This window comes from Ochotona princeps, chromosome Y (genome assembly GCF_030435755.1).
Source record: "Ochotona princeps isolate mOchPri1 chromosome Y, mOchPri1.hap1, whole genome shotgun sequence".
Classification (NCBI taxonomy): domain Eukaryota; kingdom Metazoa; phylum Chordata; class Mammalia; order Lagomorpha; family Ochotonidae; genus Ochotona; species Ochotona princeps.
In genome coordinates this window covers 13,226,720-13,251,137 of record NC_080866.1, presented here as the reverse complement: position 1 = coordinate 13,251,137, position 24,418 = coordinate 13,226,720, and the positions used below count along the sequence as shown (strand labels likewise).

The window sequence follows — 24,418 nt, the reverse complement described above, 5'->3', positions numbered from 1 at the left end:
CCAGTGGGTGACGTGAACTGATTCAGCATGGTTTGCCCCGCACCCATGCCAAATGTATGCTAGTGATAAAACTTTCCATGGCCTGTTCTAGGCAGTTTCCTATCATGCTTCTTGTGCTTACCTTTCAGGTCTGTGTCCTGCCAAAGGAGTTGCCCAGGCTCCTGCATCAGAATCTCTCCCAATGAAAGATTTCATGAAAATAATTAGGTGTTTAAAAAAATCACCAACATTCATATTAATTCTGAATGTAAATGACATAAATTCAGCAAACATCATGGATAATTATACTGGATTTAAAAACATCCAGGGCTTGGCATGATAGTGTAATGGTTAAGGTTCTCACCTTGAATGCGCCAGGATCCCATATGGGTACCGGTTCTAGTCGCAGGAGCTCCACTTCTCATCCAGCTTCCTGCTTGTGTCCTGGGAAAGAAGTTGAGGATGGCCCAGAGCCTTGGGACCCTGCACTCACATGGGAGACCTGGAAAGAAGTTCCTGGCTCCTGGCCTCGAACTGGCGTAGCACCCGTCATTGCAGCCACTTGAGGAGTGAATCATCGGTCGGAAGATCTTCCTCTCTGTCTCTCCTTATCTCTGTACACCTGCCTTTCCAAGAGAATAAATAAATGTTTAAAAAAAATCTATTTGGAAAGGAAACACAAATAATGAACAAAAATCAGCAGAAACTGCATGTCACTAAATTCTTCAATGACTTATAGATCATACAGTAGCACAATTTCTTCAAAAATGTTCTTGATGTTCTTTTTCATTTTTTCAGTGACACATTAGTTATTCAATATTGAGGAGAAGTAGTTTTTTTCAGTATTTGGGAGAACTGGCTATTCAATAACTTTGGGAACTCAGTTGGCTTTTGGGGAGAGGGTATGGGTAATCCCAGGGGCTATGAAGCTGAATCATAAAATGATAATAATACTTTTTTAAAAAGAATACAAAAACTCATGAAAAAGAGAAAAGAAACATCTTTGTCTAGTTCCAGATCATAGTGTATAAGTGTCTACTGTTTGTGCTCAATATGAGGCTGGTATCATGTTTTTCATATATTACTGATTATTTGGGAAAACGATATTTCTCCTCTTGTTCATGGTTTTAGCATGTGGCATTTTTGGATTTTATCAAATAGCTTCTCTGCATCTCTTGAGATTCTTATATATTTTCATGAGCATTATTTCCATTGGAAATCTGTAGGAGGAAAGAGTTATATGGAAAAAGATTTTCCATCTGCAGTTTCATATCCCAAGTAACTACAATGGCTGGAGCTTAGCTGATGCAAACACAGAGATCAGGAGCTTCTTCTGTGTTTTCATATGGGTTCAGGTTCTTAAGACTTTCAGCCATTCTCCAGTGCTTTCCAAAGCCACAGGCAGGGATTTTGGGGAAAAGTGGAGCATCCAGGACATAAAATGACACCCACATGGAATCCCAGAAGGTGCAAGGCAAAAATTGCGCAAATGGGCCATCACATTGGCCTGATAATGGTTGTGATATTTCAAAGTGTCCATGTAGTACAGCCCATTTATTGATTTATATATGTAAAATTATTCCTGAAGCCAGACATAAATTTTGGCTGGTCTAGGCAAATGGATTATCTGGTGTTTTGTAGGATACTGCTAGCTAGTTCTGATTTGCTCTTTTAGGATTTTTACATCTATGCTTTAATTGTTTAATTGTTTAAATGATTATTTCTTGCTGAATGGATTTCTCAATCAGTATGTTTTCTTCCTTAATTGATTACATGTCTTCCATTTACCTGATGTAATGATGGCTGCTCCAGGGTATTCTCCCTTTCTAGTAGCTAGGAATATCCTTTTTCGTATTTTCATTTTCAATTTTGGTATATCTTTCTTGGTGACATGTGTCTTCTGTAGGCAGCGGATAGATTTTTTTTAAAATTCTAATCCAGCATATGTTGTGTGGTTGGTGAGCTTAAGCCCTTTATTAAGCTTTAGTTTGGCAGGTACTGATTTGTTTTTATCATCTCAGCAATGGTTGCTCATTGTTTATTTAGTTTTCTTTGGTTATTTCATTAGCACATTCTCCATGTCTACCTTCAGTTGTGGTAATTACAATTTTTCTCTCTGAAGAACATTTTTAAGTATCATTTGCTCAGTTGGTCTAGTAACAGGCTACATGTTTCAGCATTGTTTGCATCAAAAGATTTTATATCATTTTTTAAAGATTTATTTATTTTTAATGGAAAGACAGAATCACAGATAGGGAGAGAGACAGAGAGGACTATCTTCTGTACAATGGTTCAATCCCCAAGTGGTCGCAACTGCTGGAGCTGAGCCAATCTAAATTCAATCTGAAACCAGGAGCTGTTTATCAAACTCCTCAATGTGCTTCTGAATGTTTTTAAGAAGCTTTATAGTGATTCTTTAAAATATGTAAAATTCAATGTTGTCTTCAATTAAACTTAAGTTTGACATAGCCTTGCTCTTTAGTGGGGAAGTCATCACTTATTGCATTGATATCTACTCTTTCACCCTTGCCCACTTCCACTCTGATTACTCATTCCTCCGGTTAGGGCTGATCTATATGCTGTGTTTTCCACAGGTCTACAGGTAAAATTTACTTATCTTGGTCAATGTGCTTTCCTTCATTTCCCAAAATTACGTCACTCCCTCCAGGAAGTTGTAGTCCCAGCCTCTTATATGACACTTTGCCATGATCGCTGCAGCACCAGCCCCAGCACTACTCTCTCTGCCCTATGTAATCTTTTTTTTTTTTTTAAGATTTATTGTTATTGGAAAGGCGGATATACAGAGAGGAGGAGAGACAGAGCACGATCTTCCATCCGATGATTCGCTCCCCAAGTGAGCACAACAGGCCGGTGCGCGCCAATCCGATGCCGGGAACCTGGAACCTCTTCCAGGTCTCCCACGCGGGTGCAGGGTCCCAAGGCTTTGGGCCGTCCTCTCCTGTTTTCCCAGGCCACAAGCAGGGAGCTGGATGGGAAGTGGAGCTGCCGGGATTAGAACCGGCGCCCATATGGGATCCCAGGGCTTTCAAGGTGAGGACTTTAGCCGCTAGGCCACGCCGCCGGGCCCCTGCCCTATGTAACCTTTTATTGTGGTTACTCAATTATGTCCTTAGGCTTTCTCACACTGCCATTGCAGGTGTAACCTGAATTAGGATGGCATCAGCTGTAACATTAACTTGCTATAGGTCTGGAATATGAAATCCAACAGTTTCCACACCCTTTGGCTTAGGATCTGCCATGCTGCTTCTAATTATCATTGGTTTAAAAAAAATCACATTAAAAGCACATTAAGAGATTGCTCAGTGTTAAACAACATGCTAGAATATATCACAAGGCAGGGAAAATAGGGTTACTACTTACCAAACTCTCATAGGTCAGGCTCCACAGCTGACTTACGGATGTTTTTCCTAATTTGTATATTATATGGGTAATGTTTTACTAGCAGAAAAAACTTCATCAGAATTAAATGCTATGTTTAGCATGTTTAAATATTGGCATCTATAAGCAGGTTTATTTACATTCCATGAAAATTTATAACCTATCTGCCTATGAGTATTTAGGAGCTCAAACTACAAATGATACAATTATTCTCTTAAAATCATAAATGGTTCTCAAAGACTCAAAGAAAATAATCATTAGTGGAGACATTCATTGACCATTCCACTTAACAATTGCAACAACTATCTGTTATTTGTTGTTTCTTCAGCATTATGCTAAGTTAGCATATATAGCTGTGTTCATGTCACTACAATATCTGTATCTTCTTCCATATGTTCTATTTGTGAGGCAATGATGTCATTCTTCTCCAGAATGCTTTCCAGATGAACACACTTCTAACCCATTCAATCCTAATTCTTGAAGTGCTCTGAAAGACACAAATATGTACAGAGAAGCATTTTCTCAAAACAACACTAAATATGGTTCAAGTGGTCAAGGGTTTGCATAAGAAACTCTGCTCTCCTCATGGGTGACCTTCCATTACAGGTCCACATCACACTAAGTTCGTTTTTTCTCATGCAGGGTAACTGCCTGTACTAACTGAGATGTGGAAATGGCACAAGAAAGCAAAGAGACATATTTTACCATAATTTAAATCAACAGTCAGTCCTAACTCACTGTTCAGGCCATAAACCTTCATGGATATTTTTAGAAACAGTGACAGCGACAGCTTACACTGGCACAAACATATAGACCGGATACGTTGGAAATGACAGCATGGGTGGAGTAGCAATGAACACATCCAGAAAAGTAAAGCAAACCATCCAGATTGTCTGGTTTCTCAGTGGTGTGTACATCCGCAGCCATCATATATTCTTTATCATATGTCTCCCTTGACACTATTTGAATCTAAAAGTTACTGGAAAAATGAGGACTTGGATGGCCCTGGAGGAGCTTTTTATGTCAAACTTTCTTCCTCTAATCTCAGCTCTTCTCTCTGGGAAATAAGTGATGATGTGGGTAATGACATGATCTTTACCCACAAATTCTACGTTGCTCACCAGGATGTTCTATGCTGTCTCCAGATGCCTGGGCCCCAAAGTAGTACGGCAAGGGGTTGAGCCAAATGTCCTTGCAGATGATCTGAGAAAAACAGACAAGGGTAAGTCAGTTCACTGCTATGTCCCCATTTCTCCAAGGACCAGGAACTCGAGAAAACATTTCCCCCACTAGGCACCCACCTCAGCAATCCAGTTAGAACCCACAAACGTGTGGTCTGCAAGCCAGTTGAAGATACTGAGACTATTGTTATAGTACCTGTAGCTGTGGGCCTCACGCTTATAATCCTGAAGCCACTTAACTGGAGTGGAATGATACGCTGAGTATCCTACAGAAAGAGAAGAATGCAAGAAGTGGTGAGATCACACTAGCCATAATTTGACCCCACATTAAACAGCCAGTCTTTGAGTCATCTCACCATTGACATTGCTCAGATACTCCTTAACAATCAATTCATTAGAGAAGTAGGGGTTGATCCCAAAGAACAACATGATCTTGTAGCAATTATGAGGATGCTCCAGTTCTTCCACCTACAAGGAAAACAGGAATAACAGCTAAATTTGTCCATATTTTCTCACTCATTTTGATAAAGTGGGTATGTTCCTCATGGTGCCTTGTACAGCTCAGGAGCCTGAGGATCACTGGACTCACCTGTACATTGATCATGTAGGAAAGGATGTCCTGATCCTTGTCACGGACCATGGCCGACATCTGTGGATGATTCACAAACTGCCTATGTCAAGGAACTTTCAGATCACAGCAAAGTAAAAAATAACAATATTATTTAATTAGCGTGTGTGTGTTGAGGAATGAATTGACCATTTGTGAGGAGTGTGGACTTACGCTTATAAATCTCAAGGTACATCAAAATATCAACATGCCTCCTAGATCTGTTTGGGGCACATTTAAATGACCCATGGTAAAGTCCATTTCCTGGCAAGGGGATTTTTTCACATTACACAAGGCATTATTTTGTGTCTCCACAAGGCTCACCCCGTGCACGCCTACACTCTCCATTGTGACACAGCAAACAAAAGGATACGACTTTGGCCCAGAAGCCAGGGATATTCTGGATGATTATCCCTCTGTGTTGCATCAGAACCTCGCGCCTCTGAAGCAGCCTCTGCTTCAGCCTCTCACGGGCCCTAGTGGATCGATGTTTCACAGGGTGCAATTGTAACTGGAGGGCTCCCAGTTGCTCCACAACAGGCTGGAGGGCCCTTGACCCAAGTGCCGGTGGGGCCAGCTGGTTCTCATGCCGCCTTTCCTGGTGTGCAACACAGACTGCTAGGAGCTCCTGCTCCTCCCTCTCCTCGACTGCTCGCCTCCCTCCAGCACGCTCCTCCCACCTCCTGCTCAGCCACTACCCCACCACTTCAAAGTATACAGCAGCCATGTTGCTGCTGCTGTCGCCCAGCGGGGCCGGGCTGTCTCCCTCACCCACGGGCCTCACTTTCCTGGGGGGCCTCCTCAGAACGGACACGGAGCACCTTGTCACAGCAGTGGACACAAGCCGCCTGTCACCTGACGGCAGTGGTCACTGCGCAGGTCCTGGGGCCTTTCCCTCGAGGAGGATCCTTGTAGGGCCTATGTCCTAAAGCCCCTCTAGGCCCTTCCTTCCCGCCCCCCACCACCGCCATACTCCACCTCAGTGGACCCCGGGCCCGGGTGCGCAGCCGCTGCCATCCCGAACCGAGCCTGTGGACAAGGTCCCGACTTCTCCCTGCCTGAACACCGCCTGGGTCAGCCGAGGGCCCTCACTGTCTCCCGGAAGTGGCGATGTGCTAACACCAGGCGCATGCGCAGAGATCTCGGCGCTGACGCGGGGTGGGGCGACGCAGTGCGTGGAGTTGATCCCCGACCCACGCCCAGCGTGCTGAGCTCTCCGGGGAAGTCCGGTGTGTGAGCAGGAAAGCAAGTGTGTCCACCTGAGCCGCGCCCGGGCTCCCCGTGCTCAGGGAGGGAGCCTTTCCGGGGTGTGCCCAGCTTGGCCTTTTACCAGGGATGCAGGCTGCGGGTGAAAGGGGCAGACAGCAGCCCTCCTGCCCTTCACGGGGCTGCCTAGGTTCAGCCCTGCTTGTGGGCGATGTTTCTGGTGCAGGCGTGCTGAGGTAGCCGTTGTGGGTCAGCCAGAAGAAAAGCATGTGGAAGGACAGGCGCCCAGAGGGTCCTAACGTATGATTGCTCTGATGATGTGTCCTGTGTGGCTTTGGTGGGCTCCCTGCCCTTCCATTTTGTAGGTCGCTGGATCCCCTGTCCTTAGGAATTCTGTTCCGGATTACTGGGCCTGTGGTGTAGACAAGCTCTTTGGGAACGCAGAGAGTCTTGTCATCTTGTGAGTCTGGTCCTCATATTGAAGGCAAGTACATATGTGCACTGTTGCGAAGTTTGAGTCTTTCATTCACAGCTTGGGATGCCCTGATGCAGAAGGAACTTGCGTTAGCCTGCTCACTTGCATTGTGCATCAGTCATCTGACAGTGTGGGTTTGTAAGTTATTAGCGAAAAACCTGAAACTGCACATCACTTGGGGGGGGGTGGTGGAGGGATTTGTACAGAGAAAAAATAAAAACCACTACATCAACAACGGGTAGGCTAGCTTTTTGAATACTTGAAAATAATTTTTCACATGGATATAAGCAAAAACAAAAATTTTTCTTCCACACAAATAGTGTTACTATTTCTTTCAAGGTGTGTAGGTTAATCATGTGAAAGCATAGCTAAGAGCTAAACAGAGTGAGAATGAACTAAACACAGAAGATCAGTCACATTTGCAAGCACTCAGAAATGATTCTGGGTGACAGTAAGATCTCCCACAATGTTTGCTCCTGCTTTGCTTTTTGAATGTGAGGATAACAGGTACGTGCTGGCAGATTCTGGGTTCTGAGCCTCTTAACTGGATCACAGGATCCAAAGTACTGGGTTCTTTGTCTATTTTCCATGGTATTATCAGAGAACTGGATGAACTTGGAGCAGTTGTGTCTCTGAACAGCACACACAGGGGATGCTTGTGACTGGGCCCAAATAGCAGCCACATTTTGATTATTGTATTCAAGTGCTTTCTCCTGCCTGCATTACTTGATAAACATCCCAGGGTTTCGAATGACAAGTGTCAACATTTTGGTGTCAAGCACATGGTGTCAAGCTTAGCAGCCATTGGGTCAGTAGATGTTCTTGATGAGTGGTAATATATGGTGTACTCTATGTTTTTGAAGGCATAGATCTACTTTCTGGTCTTTTAAAGAAAACAGCAATTAAGCACCTCACTACAGGTAAACTTGAAGTCACATCAGGTCTTTCAAATGTAGATGGAATATGTGTAACTTTGCTTTTTCTTTTGTTTTCTTTTCTTTCTTTTCCTTTCTTTCTTTTCTTCTCTCATTCCTTTCCTTCCTTTCCTTTTCTTTTCTTTCTTTCATTCCTTCCTTCCTTGCTTCCTTTCTTCCTCTCTCTCTTCCTCCCTCCCTTTTTATTCTCCTTTTTCTCTTTTTTTTCCTACTTACTCGCTCCCAAGGGTTGATTTTCACAAGAACTATGAGAACTGCCTCCTAGAATGTGGGTGGGAAACAGGAGCTGGCTAATTCTTCTGTGAGGGTAATGAGTTGAAATGGGGTCATGTGAAAGAGGAACATATGGCAATGGCAAAGGTTCCTATGGTGGGCAGACACGAGAGCAATGATGAAATTTGCCTCTTTTGGTGTTCCCATTTAAAGCATCTTGTGCTCTGCAAACATCAATAATTGAAATTCCTCTCATCCACTATTTTGCCAGCTACAGCTTTCTTTCTCTTCCTTGTAGTGTGCCAAAAGTTGATATCCTTGGCTTGCTTCATATCTAAGAGGAAGTTCAGCATTTTACTATACAATTTGATTTGGCTGTTGGTTTTGATATATGTCTTTTGTAATTTTGGGAAGAGCTCTTCCATTCCTAATTAGTAATGCTTTGAAAATTTTCTTTCTGACAGTGGGTTTTGAGTCCTAATGATGTGTCTGAATCTGTCTCGCTGACTTTCCAATTTTTATTCTTTATAGGTACTATTCTTATATTCATTGAATTGTATGTGCTGATATATGTTTGCATTGGTTTGATGAGTATAACTTGATTATGATGTATAATTATTAATATTTTTATCTGATTCCATAGTATCTGGCGTAGTTTTTGTGCACATGGTCATTGGAGATATGGGGCTATAAGGATTTTTATTTTTATTTTTATTTTTGTATTAAAATAATGGTGCTCTCATGAATTAATCTGGCAGAGTTCTGTTTGCTCTCTATTTTTCCCTGTTTATTAATTCATGTTCTCTTTAATTTTCCGACTTGATAAAAATAGGATATTAAAGTCACCCACTGTTGATCTGTTGGAATCTTTCCCACCTCTTTTCTGATAAAATTTTGTTTTTCAGGACTGGACATTTTATTGGAAGTATCTATATTGTCTATATTATATCCGTATTATCTATATTATCTGTATATAGGTATATTTCTATACCTATTTTCAAATGCAAGTTTTTTTCCATACATAATGTCTTTTTTTAGCTGTATTTGTAGTGTTCCATCCATGTGTATTCTTGTTTTCTGTTGGCATCTTTTAGTGTTATGGCGATTTTTATCCATTTACTACAATGCCGAAGATGTAATGGTATCCCATAGTTCACTTAGATTTATGACAATTTTCCTCTTTGCTTTGACTGACATAATTGTTTCAAGATAATATTCCTCTCAATCACACATTTTTTTTCTGGGAAATATTCTTCTCTTAAGAGACTCAATCCCTGTCTTAATGACAATCCCTATTTACTTGACATTCGGTCACTCAGTCTACCAAGGTAGATTTTCTTCTGTTTCATTATTCTTCTCCCTTTCCATCCTCCTCTTTCTCTTCCCTTTCACCATCCTCTTGTTCTTCTCTTCCTCTTGTTCTATTCAGCTCTTCTAACTCAGCTCAATCTTCTTTTTCTTCTTCATTTGCCTCTGTTTTTTATTTTCTCATTTATTTGCCCCTCTGCATTCTCTTTTAAATTACTGAGTTTCTCTACAGTCATTATTTTGAATCATGTAACTGTCATTTCATAGGAATGTTGAGATATGTGGAGCATTCATGCAACCTTGCTTCTATTTGTTTCATGTGTCCTCAGGATAATTTGCTCATCTGATCTACATATCTGTTCTTCCAGAAGGAGTTGGTTTTATGGTTCATGAGTTTATGCTTGAGGTACAATGCAGGCTTTCCAGAGGCATGTTGACTGGCAAGATGAATTCCGTTATAATTTTCTGTTTTTCTGGGCTCTTTTCCAAGAAGCCTTTTACTATGTTTATGTTTTTCTAGGCTTCCCTAAGGCTTTCTTCTGGCATATTAGGGGTATCAGGTCATAGATTAGGATTCTTGATGTATAGGGTGAAGGTAATTATTTCCTTTCCTGTTTTGTACACAGAAAGATATTTTGCACATCACTACTTACTAAATTTCTTTCTGTTTGTTTGTTAAACATTAATTGGCATATATATACAGACATATGTATGTATATATATTAGTTTCTGCTATTCTTATGTGCCAGTTGTGCCAATTACAAGGAGGTTTTATAGAAATTATATGATACTATATCATACCTGGTGTTAGTTCTTTTCTAAATTTTCATTGTGTTAGAATGATTTTGCTAATCTAGAATACTTGTGTTCATATGTGCTGAAGGTCATCAAGGGAAAAAAGGAGCTAGAGAGATATGATGGAAGTTGTAACAGAAACTTCCCAGGGGGAAGCCAAATGACAAAGACAAGCCCTGTGACAGAGCCCAGGGTGGAGAGTGTCAGACTGTTTGGAAGTAGACATTACTGAGAGAAAATACTGAAATATTTTGTGCACCTGGAGCTCCATTCTAAATCTCTCCAGCTTCCTGTGCTGTGACAATTCCTTATCCCTGAAGACATGTAGGCACTGATGGTACTAAGCCTTCACTAAGAATAAAAGCTGCTGGGGCAGCAAAGAAGTGTTTTATCCTGCAATTACTAGGAGAGTTCTCTTATGCTCCACTTCTTAAATACATTCTTGTCTCCCTGCCTTTCATTTCTGATGTAGCTGCTGCTAATTTTGCTTAAGGTTTTGAGCATGAATGCAGGTTGTTTCTTAATAAGTGTTTTTTTCTGTCTACTGAGATTGTCATTGTTTTTATTCTTTGATAGACTGCAATGTTGTCACATTTATTGCCTTCCTATGTTGAACAGTCCCTGCACGATTCTCATCTGCTGTAGATGAATGATGTAGATGGTGTACTGTGGAATTTGGTGAACTAATGTTTGTTGAGGATTTTTGCAATTAAGTTAGCCAGGAATGTCCTCTTTCTAGAATTGTGGTTTTTGATTAAGATGCATTTGGCCTCAGGAGGAGTTTGACAAGGTTTGCTCCATTTCAATTGTTTGAAATCCTTTGATAAGAATTGCTCTTTATTCTTCTTAAACATATTGTGGAATCCCACACTAAAGCCATCTTATCCTAGCTTTTCATTGGTAGATTCTTAATTACTGAATCTGTTAGTACCTCAGCTCTCCATTTAGGTTTTCTGTCATCCTGGCTGAACATGCAGGATGAAAATGAATAATTTTAGAAATCCATCGTATTTTCCAGGTTATTACAAAAATCAGCATAGAAGTGTTTTAACAAATTACTTTTGATTCTTATGCACCTATATCATGCATTGTTCTACCTTTTTCTTTTGGTTTGAATCTTCATCAACTTTTCTTGCTCTCTGTGCCTAGAATCATGTATCTTTTTTCTTTCAAAAACTAAGCTGTATGAATTACTATTTATGCTTCTTATTTAAATTTTCTTTTAATTTTCTGAATTTTAATAATTGTTGCTGCATACTAATTATTAATTTGGTGGTGTTGCTTTGCTAGGTTTTTGATCAGCATCAATAAATCATTCATTTGCTGCTTTTGTGATTTGTTGATGTAGGAATGCGTTAAATTTTTTACCCCTTCTAACTCATTGCTTGACATGTTGTGCTGTCATCTTCATTCAAATTCAGATTTCTTTTGATTTTTCACTTGATTTTTCAATGGACATTTGTTCATTCAGTATCATATCACTGAGTTTCATTACTTTGCATAATTTTGTGAGTTGTTCATTCCTTTCATTCATTGTGGACAGAAGAAATACCATGTGTTACCTTAACTGTTTCACTATTAGGTCCTTTTGACCCAGAGTACAAATTTACTGCCTTGTTCTTTGCTTAATTTTTGGTATACATTATTTTTCCATGAATAAAATTGAAATTTGGAAATCTGTCATTTTTATTGCGAAAGGATAGATGTCTCCATTTGCATTCATTTGCAATTGCCTTAAATAAGCAGATGCCCTGGCATGGGAATGCATACATTTACTGTAAGTGCTTCATTTAACCTGCAATCAGGATAGCTCAGAATCTCAGCTAACTTTCAATTCTTTCTGTGACATTCCACACTAAGGCAGTGTATTTATTAAGTATTAAATATTAACTTCTTTATTCTTTATATAACTTCTCTGGAAGGAATATATTCATGTTGCAAAGCATTACATATTTTTTTTGCCTTTTTAAGATTATTTTAGATAATTTTTACTTAGTCGATTAGGGTGGGAAGGATCTAACCTTAGAATTGGGGAGAAATTTACATGATCATTTTTTCCAAACTTTCTATTTCTCTTTCTCATTTCTGTGGAGAGGGAACAGATAAGCGGAAGGCCATACCCAGCATCCTACATTTCATCAGCTGAGGATGGATAAATGGCACCCTAATATCAACAAGGATGACAATGTGGTGCTTGCTCTGAGGATTCTGCCCAGTTGGATCTGATAATTTTGAAATGCTGTCAGTCTGAACTAATTATGGATGAGGGATCCCTTTCAATATCCATTGGCTGTCATAGTCAATCTTAGAGTATGTGTTCACCCTGATATTTGCTGTCATCTTTTTGGCTGATTTAGTTGTCCACATGTTCTTTTATTCCATTTTCTGCTTTGCCACCAGATGTCCTCTGCAGGCCCCAATGGGCTACCCTATCCTCTGTGTGCACCATGGTCTGCCATCCAGCACTCCATCCTTTGCACTGAGGTTCTCATAGGTGGACCCCATGGACCTGGGCCAGGTGATCCATGCTGAATAGGATCCCAACATTATGGCTTATGGACTCAGCACCCAAACTACAGGCTGGAGTTCATGGATCCAGCAGCCACTGTGCAAGGGGACCCACGTACTTGGGTCAGCTACCCTAGGCTCCACCAGATCCTCCGCTGTGCTACTCATGGACTTGACACCACCATGCAGATGGACTCTAGGACCTGTGCCAGGAATCGCAGCCCCTGTGAGACCACGAAACACTGGGGTTCTCTGACCCAACACCCACTGTGGAAGTGTTCTGTGGGGTACAGATGATCCCCACCAGACCCCCACACCTAGGGCTCTCAAACTCAATTCCTACTTTGCAGCTGGCCCCAAGGCACCAGGCCATGCAACCCAGGACCTATCCTCTCATCCAGGATTCAGAGACCTGCTCCCCACCATGCAGGCATGCCTAGGCTCCTCCAGACCAGCACTCCTGTGGCACATGGATACAGCACCCACTGCAAAAGCAGGCCGAAGGACCTGGGCCAGGTGACCAGGCCCCATTAGACTCCCCACACCTGTTGCTGACAAACATGGAACCCTTCATACAGGTGGGCCCAAGGACCTAAGCCATGAGACTTAAGCCTGTACAAACCCTCCACCTCTGCGGCCACAGACCCAACACCCACCACACACGTGGGGCCTGGACGTAGGCCAGGAGACCCAGGCCTTGTCAGGCCCAGAACCTCTAAAGGTCATGGATTTAGTACCCACCATGTGGGCTTGTCCTAGGACCCACACCCACACCAGGGGCCCTGAGACCCAGCACACCACCCACCCCTGAGGAGCTAGGACCTAGCATTCAGCATGCAGGCAGGCCCAAGAACCTGGGCCATATGACACAAAATTCACCAGAGCCCCTGCCTCTGGAGTTCATGAGCCTGGCACCTACTATGCAACTTGGCCAATGGACCTGCTGTTAGAGGATCCAGGACCTTCAGGTCCCCATGCCTGGGGATCTCAGACCTAGTAGCATGTGCTGCACAGGTTGTCCCATAGATCCAGGCTAGGCAACCCATGCCCAAAAGCTTCCACAGCTGTGGGTTTGGTGAATCTTACACTCACCACATAGATAGGTCCAAGGACATGGCCAGAAGAGCCAGGCTTCTTTAAGCCTCCTATTTTGAGGCTCACAGATCACTCACCAACCTCTCATGTGGGCTGAAAGTCCTGGACCAGAGGATCCATGCTTACCAAATCTCCTGACCTGGGCACACTGAACCAACAACTACTATGTAGATAGGTGTGACCCAGGACCTGGACCAAATACCCCAACCCTGAGGATTGCTGGTCTAGCATCCACCTTGCAGGCATGCTGAAAGACCCCTCCATGCTTGGGTCTCATGGACCAGCCTGAACCACTCCTGGACTGGCATGGCTCATTTCAGGTTGTGATCTACAAGTGGGTGCTTCAGCCTAGTTTGAGCCAACCTCTCCCAGTTCTAGTATAGGCTGGTTGGTAATGCTGCCTAGCCTTGCCAGTAAGCCCCTTTCTGGTCCCTACTCTAAGTTGCCTGGGTTCCAGTCTGACCTGACACCTTGCGTATCTAGTCCTGGTTCTCCAGTCTTCCAGTGAATATTATGAATTGGCTTTGCCTGGCAAACCCCCAGACCTGACCTGCATGTATCCTAGCAGGTATTATAATCTGGCCCAGATTGAGCTGCTCTTTGCATTGGTTCTTGCACTTATCTGCACAGAATGCAGCTTGACAAAGGAATTCATCAATTTCCTCTATCCAGTCTGCTCTCAGCGGCAGATCCTGTGTTCAAGGTAGGTCCTTGGCCCAGATTGAGTGTCTACCTTTTTTTCCTTCCAGAAGACATGTCCCTACTCAAATGTCTCATACCATTTCAGGCTCATACTGCTGGATATTAGATAACAGACACATCTAGTCCATACCCAGACATGTAGTTCAGCAGGAGCCAGGACCTGGCCCAGCCTATTTAAGCACACTCTGGCTCTCATGAGCACCAGTGGGTGCTGGAGTATAACTCAGTTTTGTGCTCCTCAGACTAAGTTAGCATCCATGTTGAGGAAGATTTAAGTCGTGTCCAACCCAACCCAACCCAATGTTCCCACTTCATCATTGAACTCACCGATGGGAATTCCAACCCAGCAGAGGCATTCCCTTAGCTCTCCTACCAGTTCTATTCCCACAAGGATGAACCTACATATTCCCAGCAAATTCTACTCCCAGACCTGATTCTCTAATATGTTTGTTGGATTCATAGACCAGCGTAACAATACCAGTCTCCTTTTCTGACACTTGATGGATTCCATACTCCATCCCTTTGAATAGAGTGAATTTGCCATGAATGCCACTTATCACCAGGACATGAAACCTCTGGTCCCTGGTCACTACCAAATTAGTGATCCCCAGATTGCTGAGCCTCCAGCCCAGAATTACTGGATATCAACTGAAAGCATATTGACAGTAGGCAGAGCCAACATTTTAAGTCTGAAGAAACAACATGCTGGAAATCTGCCCACAACATGGTGGCCAAGGGGCGTAGGACAAATTCCCAAGCCGTAGACCCAGACTAGCTCAAAGTTTCATCAAAAATGGTGGTATTGAATGGAGCTAGACACCCAGGCCTCAAGTCTAACTGGCTTGTGGTCTTACAGGCGAAGCACCCAAACCTCCAACCCAGATTTCCTGGATTTTAACCCACAACATGGAGGCAGTAGGGAGAGCAAAACTTGAGTCTGAATTCAGGACATGCTTGAGATCAGCCATGGTGGTCATGGACAGATCATTCCTGAATCTCAAACTCTTTCTAACTCAAGATTTGCCCACTGAATGGCGGTGGTGAATGGAGCTAAAATTCATAGACTCAATCCTGAACTGGCCTGAGCTATTGCTGCACAGCCCATGTATATGCTATAGCCACATATCCAGAAGAGCAAAGTACCAGAGCTTCCAGCCCAGACTTACTGCAGATGCATACACAGGATGGCAACTGTTGCAGAATCAAAAATCTCGAGTCTGATGGCTGTACCTGCTCAAGATCAACCCTTAGGATGCCAGTCACGGAAGGAACAACTCCTGAGCCTCAAGTTCAGACTATTGCAAGATGTATCCACTGAATGGAAGTGCTGGGTGGAGCAATACACCCAAGCCTAAAGCATTACGTTTACAGTTTCCACAGATAAAGTCATGCAGCTGAGGAACAAACCACCTGAAACTCCAGCCAAGAAAGCCTGAGATCTGTCAACAGCATGGCATCCATATACACACAAATTCTCCAGCTTCAAAACCAGAATAAGCTAATGCTCAATGACTGGTGACTGTGGCCAGAGCAAGAATCCCAAACCTCAACAGTAAAACAAAGCAAAACAAAACAAAACAAAACATAACAAATGAACTGACCCAAGTTCCCTTCTTCACAGCTAAGGTAGTAAAGCATCTGAGCCTTCAGCTTAAACTTATTGGAGATTCACACGCAGCGTGGCAGTTTGGGATGAGCCACAGTTTTGAGTCTGAATACTGATTCTACATTAGGTCCACCCACAGCATGGCAACAAAGGACAGATAAATTCAAAAGCCTCAAGCCCAGACTAGCTCAAGACCTGCCCAGCAAATGGTGGCAGTGGCTGGCATAGAATCCTGGGCTTCATGCTTGAACAAGCCTGAGTTCCTGTAGCTGAAGTCACTCAGCCAGGAGAGCAAGGCACCTGGACCACCAGACCAGACTTATGGGAGATCTACCTGAAGCAGTGTGGCAACGGAAGGAGACATAATCTTGAGTATGAAGCCAGGAACCATTCTACATCTGCCCACAGAATAATGACCACAGATGAAAAACTGATGAGCCTCTAACTAGATAGTCCATTCCATATAGCTGAAATCAGACCATAGCATGGAGACAGTATGATGAGTCAAAATCTCAAGTTTGATTCACAAACTCACTCAAGATCAGCCTAACTGCATGATCGCCATACCTCTAAAAATTTCTGACCCTAAGTACATGCTAGTTCAAGGCTTGCCCACAAAAATGCTGTAGTGAATTGAGATCGAAGCCCAAGGCTCATTGTGAAGCCAGCCTGAGTTCCTGGGGCTAAAGCCATGAAGCTGAAGCAGGAAAGCACCTGTGACTCTAACCCAGACTAACTGGAGATTTGTTAGGTCAGGGTGATTGTGAGCAGAAAGGAAAAATCTCAAGACTTCAGCCTGAACTCACTTGAGAACAGCCCACAGCATGGTGGCTGTGGAAAGAAAATTCCCTGAGCCTCAAACCCAGAGTAGCTCAAGATATGTTCACAGAATAGAGGTGGTGGATGGCTGTAGAGGCCCATACCTCAAACCTGAACTTGCCCAATATCCATAGCTGCAGTTTCATTGCTGGGTGAGCGAAGCGCTTGAGCTACCAGCACAGATGCACTGGAGATCTATCCACAGCATGGTGGCCATGAACATAAAAATTCCTGAGCCTCAAGCCCAGACTAGCTCAACATGTGTAGACCAAAATGACAGCATAACGCAGAGCTAGACACCAAAGCTTCAAGCCTGAACCAGCTGAAGTTCCTGCAGCTGCAACTTTGCAGCTGGTATGCAAAGAACTTGAACCACTAGACCAGACTTACTGGAGATCTGCTCAAATTATGTCCATGGTGGACTCAGTTAAAGTCTAGAGACTGAATGCCATATCACCTCTAGATCTACTAAAAGCATGGTGCTGTGTGGGGGAAAATTCCTGAACCTCAGACCCAGACTAGTTCAAGATCTAACCACAGAATTGCAACATTGTATGGAGCTAAAATTCCAAACCTGAACTGGCCTGAGATTCTGCAGCTGCTGCTTTATCACTGGTGGTTATCAGAACTAGACACAAAAGCATGAACTGGACAAAGTTCTCACTGTTGAAGAAATAAAGCCAGAGGAGCAAAGCAACCAAAGATCAATCCCAGACTTACTGAAGATCTGTGAAAAGCATGGAAAATGGGTGGAGCCTCAGTTTTGAGACAGAAGCCAACACACTCTGGGTCACCCCACAACATGTTGGCTGTGGACGGGCACATTCCTGAACCTTAAACAAATACTAGTTCAAGGCCTGCTCTCAGAATAGCAATGATTGAAAGACCTAAAATTCCAAGTCTCAAGCCTGAAATGGCATGATTTCCTGTAGCTGCACACTTGCAGCCAGGAACTTCCAACACAGACACACTGGAGATCCTACATACTGGTAGTGGGCAGAGCCACAGTTTTGAGTCTGAAATCTAGATCTTCTGGAGATCTGCTCACACCATGAGTTTGAAAATCCTCAAACCTCAAGCCCAGACTAGCTCAACATCTGCCTACCAATCATTGGATGTGGATAGATCTAGACACCCAAGTCTCAAGGTTAACTGGCCCATTGCCCCTCAGGCTGAGAAACACAGCTGGGGAAGGAATACACTGAGCATCATCCTAGACATGCTGCAGTTCTTCAGACAACAATAATTCAAAATTGTGGTAGATGGAGATAGAAATCAAGCATAAAACCTGAACTAGCCCAACTTTCAGAAGCTGCTGTCAGCCAGCCTGAGAAGTAAAACACCCAAGCTTCCATCACAGACTTATTATCAATCTGTTTTTAGCATGACGGCCATGAGAAGAGTCAAAATCTCAATTTAGATCTCTGGAATCACTCCAGATTCATTCTCAGCCTGCAGCTGTTCACTGAAATATTTATGAGCCTCAACCCAGACTAGTTCAAGATTTATACACCAAATTGTGACTGAGGATGCAGCTAAGCTCCCAAGCATCAAAACTGATATTCTGTGGCTGAAGCCACACAGGGAAGTAAGGAACCCACTCCTCCAGCCCAGTCTTAATAGAGCTTTGCCTACTGCATGGCGATGACCGAAGGAGTCTGAATCCCGGGTTCACCATAGGTGTGCCCACAGCATGGTGGTCATGGACGGTAACATTTCTAAGCCTCGAGCCTACACTACGTCATGATCTGCTTCCCGTATTTTGGCAGTGAACTGAGCTAGAATCCCAAGCCTCAAACCTGAACTGACCGAGTTCCCATGCCTGCATTCATGAAGATGGAGAACAAAAGTACCAGCACTACCTAGCCAGAATTTCTGTAGATCTGCTTTCAGCATAGCAGGGGTGGTAGGAGTCAAAATCTTGAGTAGATTTCTGGAACCTCTTGAAATCACTCTTTATCATGATGGCCATTGAAGGAAAACCTCCTGACCCTCAAGTGTAATATCTGCCTTTTGAATGTCTGCAGTGCATGGAGCTAGACTCTTCAAACTGTAGCCTGAATGGGCCTGTTGTTTCAAGGCTGAAGACAGGAAGTGGTGGAACAAAACACTAAGCCTCAATCCGAGCTTTACCTATGATCTGTCCAAAGTGTGGTATCAGTGGGAGGAGCCACAATCTCAAGTCTGATCATGGACATACATTAGTCTACCTGCAGCATGGTGGTCAAGGTGGGAAAAGTTCTTGAATCTCAAGCCCTGACTAGCTCAAGATCTGCCCTCCAAAATGTGCCAGTGTATGCATTTACAATACTAAACCCCAAGACAGAGCCATCCTGTGTAGCTGCAGGTATGCAGCAGGGAGAGTAAATCACCCAAGAATCCTGATCAAACTTATTATAGAACTGCCGACAACAAAGTGTGGTAGGTGGAGCTAAAATCTTATCTAAAGCCCCAAACTGCATGAATTCTGCCTATAGTATGTGTCTGTATACAGCGTAATTCCCCAGCCTCACCCTAATAGCTCAAGATATGCCCACTGAATTGGAGCTCTGGACAGATCTATACTCCAAAGGCTAAATTATGAATTATCTTTGTTCTAGTAGCTGTAACCATGCATCTCAACAAAAAAGCACTCCAGAAAAGAGTTACTGGACATCCCCCAGAATATGGTGGACAATGCTGCAATTAAAATCTTGAGACTAAACTAAAGCATCTTGAGAATTTTTCAAAGAATGATAGCAATGATGGAAAAAATTCTTGAGTATCAAGTCCTGACTAGCTCAAGATCTTCCCACAGAAAAGGGAAAATTGGGCAGAGCTACAATTTAAACCTTCATTCCTGAACTGACCTAAGTTCCTGATTCTGCAACCATGCATCTAAGAGAGTAAAACACTTGAAACTTCAGCCAACACATACAGGAGTTCCACCCACAGTATGGAGTCATGAACACAATGATAAACATACCTGAATCCTGGAAATGCTCAAGATCCTCCTACATCAAGGTGGTTGTAGATGGAAATATTCTGTAGCTTCAATCCCTGACTAACTCAACATCTGCACACTGAAAAGAATCTGTTGAAGGAGTTAGAATCCCAAGCCTCAACTCTGAAGCACCACTAATTCTTGTGTCTTCAGCCACACAGCCATGGCAGCAAAGCACTTGAGCTTCCAGGCTAACTTATGAGAGATTTGAACACAACACACGGTGGTGAACATGCCAAGACCTTGAGTCATAATCCCTGATCTGCTCAGGATCTGGGCACAGCATTGTGCTTATGGATAGAAAAATGTCCCAGTCAAGCCCAGACTAGCTTAGGATTTACTCATAGAATGACATTGCTGGACAGTGCTAGAATCCCCAGACACAGCCTGAAGTGGCCTACATTTCCACTGCTAAAGCCAGACAGCCATGGGGCAAAAAGAACCAGAGCAACTAGCACAGATTTGCTGTACATGTGTCCACAGCATGGTGCATTGAGCCAAAAGTTCAAGTCAATTCAGGACATGCTTGAGATCTGTCAACAGCATGGCAGTTGTGGAAGTAAAATTCCTTATACTCAAGTCCAGACTAGCTCAAGATATTCTCAATGAGTTGCAGTTGTAGGGAGAGCTAGAATACCAGGCATCATGCCTGAAACAGCTTGAATTAATGAGTGCAGCAATGCACTCAGGAAGAAAAGATCCAGACCCTCCAGCCCAGACTTACTGGAGTTTTACCTAGATCATGGTGGAGGATGGCAGAGGCAAAATCTTGGGTCTGAAGTCCCAACCTGCTCAATATCTATCCATAATATGGCAATTGTGGATATAAAAGGTGAGCTTCAAGCCCAAACTAACTTAATATATGCCTAGAGTGTGACAGCAGTGGATGGTGCTAGAATTGCAAACTTCAAGCCTGAACTGGCTTGAGTTGCCAGGGCTGTAGCCATGCTGCTAGGGAAGAAGAACACCTAAGCCTTCTATGTACACTTACTGGAGAAGTTCTCATAGCAAGACCGTGGTGCTTGGGACCAAAATCTTAAGTCGGATTCCATGACTCACTTGCGATCTTCCCATTGCATGGTGGCTGTAAAAGTAAAAATTCCATTGGAACCGATGAGTATTGCAGCTCTTCCCGGCTCTGCCCATCACACACTCGTCCCTCACCTAAATCAGTGGAAGGTGTGCTGGTTGGGTGCTGCATTCCCTATTGGCACAGGCCATTTCACCTTGGCATTTGGTGTTTTTTACTGTTGTTATCGCAACCAAACCTGGCCAGGTCCCCTCACAGTTCCAGCACTCGGATTTGCCAGTGGATGACGTGAACCGACTCAGCCTGGTCTGCCCCCAACCTGAGCCAAATGTATGCCAGTGGGTCACTTGCCAAAGCCTCTTCTGGGTTGTTTACCTCCATACTTCCTACGTTTATTTCTAGGGTCAGTGTCCTGTCAGAGGAACTGTTCAGATTCCTCCATCAGACCCCTTCCTGGTGTCAGATTTCACGCATACCAGCAGGTCCTTTGGCCAGCACCGCTCTTCAACCCATCCTGGTTCCTGCTGTTGAGAGTTTCAGCCCAGCCATGGCTCGTCCATACCCACATATAGCTCATATATGGCTCAGTTGGGGTTGAAACCTAGCCGAGTCCATCCCACATCTACCCTGGTCCTCCAGAGCACCAAACTGTGTTGCGGTCTAACCCAGCATGGTGCGTCAAGTCCAAATACATGTTTGTGCCAACAGAGTACAACTGTGACCCGACCAGAACTCAGCCCCCTTCCAGTTCCTGCGCCCCTTACTGGTAACTTCCACCCAGCCAAGGCCTCCAACCCAGGGATTACAACCACCAGCTGATCGGAGTGATGGACTGCGGCGGGCACTGTGCTTACTAGTAGTGTATTTAGGAGCCTGGACTGGGAACACCTCAAAGTTTCTTTAGGGATTCCCCTGAACAAAATGGAGATATCAAAACATTAACCAAGAAAAGATAGAAGATGGAGTAGATCAATCAACCACCTCAGCTATATGTTTGTAGCGAAAAACTGGACAAGGGGAAACTCTAAGATGGACTATGTCAATAAGTGGACTCTGCACTAGTTTCATTGTACCTGGATTGTTGCTGATCTAATTGATCGAGGTGGCACTCTGCTGGCTCTGCCCTCAAATCTGAGAGGGCCTCCCTAAGAGGCCGTTGAACTTGACTGGATAAGTGGGATGCTGGACTCTGTATGGTGTGAGCTTCTAATTAGGGAGTCTCGGTAGAACTTGGGCTGTGGTTATGCATCAAGGTGGGGGGACTCACCATGGGGGAGGGGTTTGGGGTGAAGGGGGGAGAATCCCAGTACCTATGAAATTGTGTCATGTAATACACTGTAATTAATGAATAAATGAATAGAAAAAAAGTGAATTTAATATACATGAGTAAAGCATTATGTATGGTATCTGTGATGAGCATAATAAGACTTGATAAAATATTGTGTGTAACCCAGCTCTTGAAAATGTGTAGAATATATCTAGCATAATGTAATGTTAACGTGTGTGTAAGATGCATGAAACATTAATTAATGTAACGCAACATTAATTTGTGTGTAACTGCTCCCCCTCAGTGGCATGTCAGGAATTGTTTGTGATTTGGGGCTTGTTTGTGATATACTAAGGAGTATGTATATAGCTAAGATAATGTTCACCTCCTGCCCTACAGGACTGTATATAGGGTATATTAAAGATAGGCTGAAGGCCTGTATTATAAGAATCAAAAAAAAAGTAAAAATTCCAGAGCATCAAGCCTAGACAAGTTCATGATCTGTGGTCTGAATTACAGCAGTGGAGAGAGTTAGGATCACAATCATCAGTCCTGAACCATCTTGAGTTTCCACAGCTGCATCCATGTAGCCAGGTATATGAAGCACCCGAACTTTCAGCCCAAATTAACTGGATTTCTACCCATGCCATGAAGCCATTGGTGTAACAATAATCTTGTGCTTGAAACATGGACATGCTCAAGATCCACTTACACCATGTTAGCTGTGGACTGAAAAGCTCCAGAGCTTCATGTCAATAGTAACTTAGGTTTTTTCCTGCTAAATTGTGGCATTGGATACATTTAGAATTCTAAGCATCAAACCTGAACAGGACTGTGTTCCTGGGGCTGCAGGAAAGCAGTTGGGGAAGCAAAACATCCAAGCCTCCAGACCAGACTTACATAGTTTCTGACTACAGCATAATGCTACATGGTATAACTAAACTCGTGTATCTGAAGAGGACCCACTTGAGAAATCCCCACAGTAAGGTGGACTTGGAGGAAAATATTCCCAAGCCTCTAGCTTGGTCTAGCTCAAGATCTAACCTCCATTGTTCAAAGGTGTGTGTAGCTAAACTTTCAATCATGAAGCCTGAATCAGCTCAGGGACACGAAGTTGGAAATACATAGACCATGGAAAACAACATCTGTTTCACCAGTCCAGTCATGACTTCAGTAGGGTGATGCAAAATCTTCACTCTAAAGTCTCAACCTGCTTGAGATCTGGACACTGTGTAGTGGATGTGGGTGCCTGAGCCTCAGTCCCATGCTAGTTCAAGATCAACCCAGTGATTGGAAGAGGTGGATGGAACTAGAATCCCAAGCCTCAAGCTAGAGGCAGCAATCGTTCCTGAGATTTCGGCCTCACAGCCATGGCAGCAAAGCACCTGAGCCTCCAGTATGGACTTACTAGATATCAGTGCATGGCATGGGATGATGACAGAGCCAAAAAAAAAATGAGTTTCAAGACCCAAGCTTCTTGGAATCTAGACACAGCATTGTGACAGTGGATGGAAGAATACCTGGGAATCAAGCCCAGAGTAGTTTAAGATACCAGTTAAACCTGAAGTGGTCTAAGATGTTGCTTCTAATGTCTTGCACCCATTGGGGAAAAGTAACTGAAAGAGCTGAGTCCAATGGGTGGACAAACACGTTTTTCATAGGCCAAGGATATCTGGGCTTTTGTCTTTGGAGCACTAATTGTCAGACAAAACTCCTGAGTTCTATCTCTCCTTCGTGCCTCCCTCTGGTTAAAAATAACAAAATACAGTGTCCTTGGTCTTAAAGTTATCTTTTCTTCTTACTTTTCATGAGTTACAAGTAACAAGTCAAAACATAACAAGACATTGTGTTAATGTCTTCCCCTTTAACAATTGCTAGCTTCACGTATGGTAAGGATTAACGAAAGCTTTGTATGACACCTGGGTTCTCTCTGGTTTAAAAGGATGTATTCTCAGACAAAATGCATCATCCTGAAAGTATGGATTATGACTGCTGTGTAGATTAATAAAATCATTCCTCTGTTATGCATCTTCTCATTGTCTGATTAATTTTGACATATGGTGTCATGAACATGGACCTGATAAAGCTAAGAGAAGCTAAAAGGCAAATGAAACACTCAAGGTAAGTGAACTTTCAGAATTTCATAATGTGAAACTCCTCTCCAGTTAGGAAGCAATATATTGATCTGCTTCAAAGACTGATGGCATAAACAGGGGCTATAGTTAACTCCATCATTTGTGAAACCTTATTTTATGCTGTGAGTCATCATTACTACTGGTTTCACCCTAAAAGGAAGTGTGTGCTTAACTA

The 24,418-nt window shown here is 43.2% G+C and overlaps 1 protein-coding gene across 1 annotated transcript; it reads right to left on the bottom strand.

Moving 5' to 3' along the window:
* Positions 1–1,352: 1,352 nt before the first annotated feature.
* On the bottom strand, positions 1,353–6,137 carry LOC131478726 (testis-specific Y-encoded protein 9-like). The gene is made up of 8 exons (XM_058659301.1): positions 6,022–6,137; positions 5,540–5,642; positions 5,149–5,226; positions 4,916–5,027; positions 4,680–4,825; positions 4,500–4,581; positions 3,670–3,865; positions 1,353–1,584 (listed from the first exon to the last, which is right to left on the bottom strand). The coding sequence occupies exons 1-7, from the start codon at positions 6,135–6,137 to the stop codon at positions 3,849–3,851; spliced, it is 654 nt and encodes a 217-aa protein (XP_058515284.1). The 3' UTR covers positions 1,353–1,584; positions 3,670–3,848.
* Between the last annotated feature and the right edge of the window lie 18,281 nt (positions 6,138–24,418).

Excerpts from the sequence above, each read along its gene's own strand:
- LOC131478726 (XM_058659301.1), bottom strand. The coding sequence starts at position 6,137 with ATGGCGGTGGTGGGGGGCGGGAAGGAAGGGCCTAGAGGGGCTTTAGGA. Across the intron at positions 5,227-5,539 it reads CTGGCTTCTGGGCCAAAGTC|TTTGTGAATCATCCACAGAT; the intron begins GTATCCTTTTGT and ends TGACATAGGCAG. Across the intron at positions 4,582-4,679 it reads GTTCTAACTGGATTGCTGAG|ATCATCTGCAAGGACATTTG; the intron begins GTGGGTGCCTAG and ends TGTTTTTCTCAG.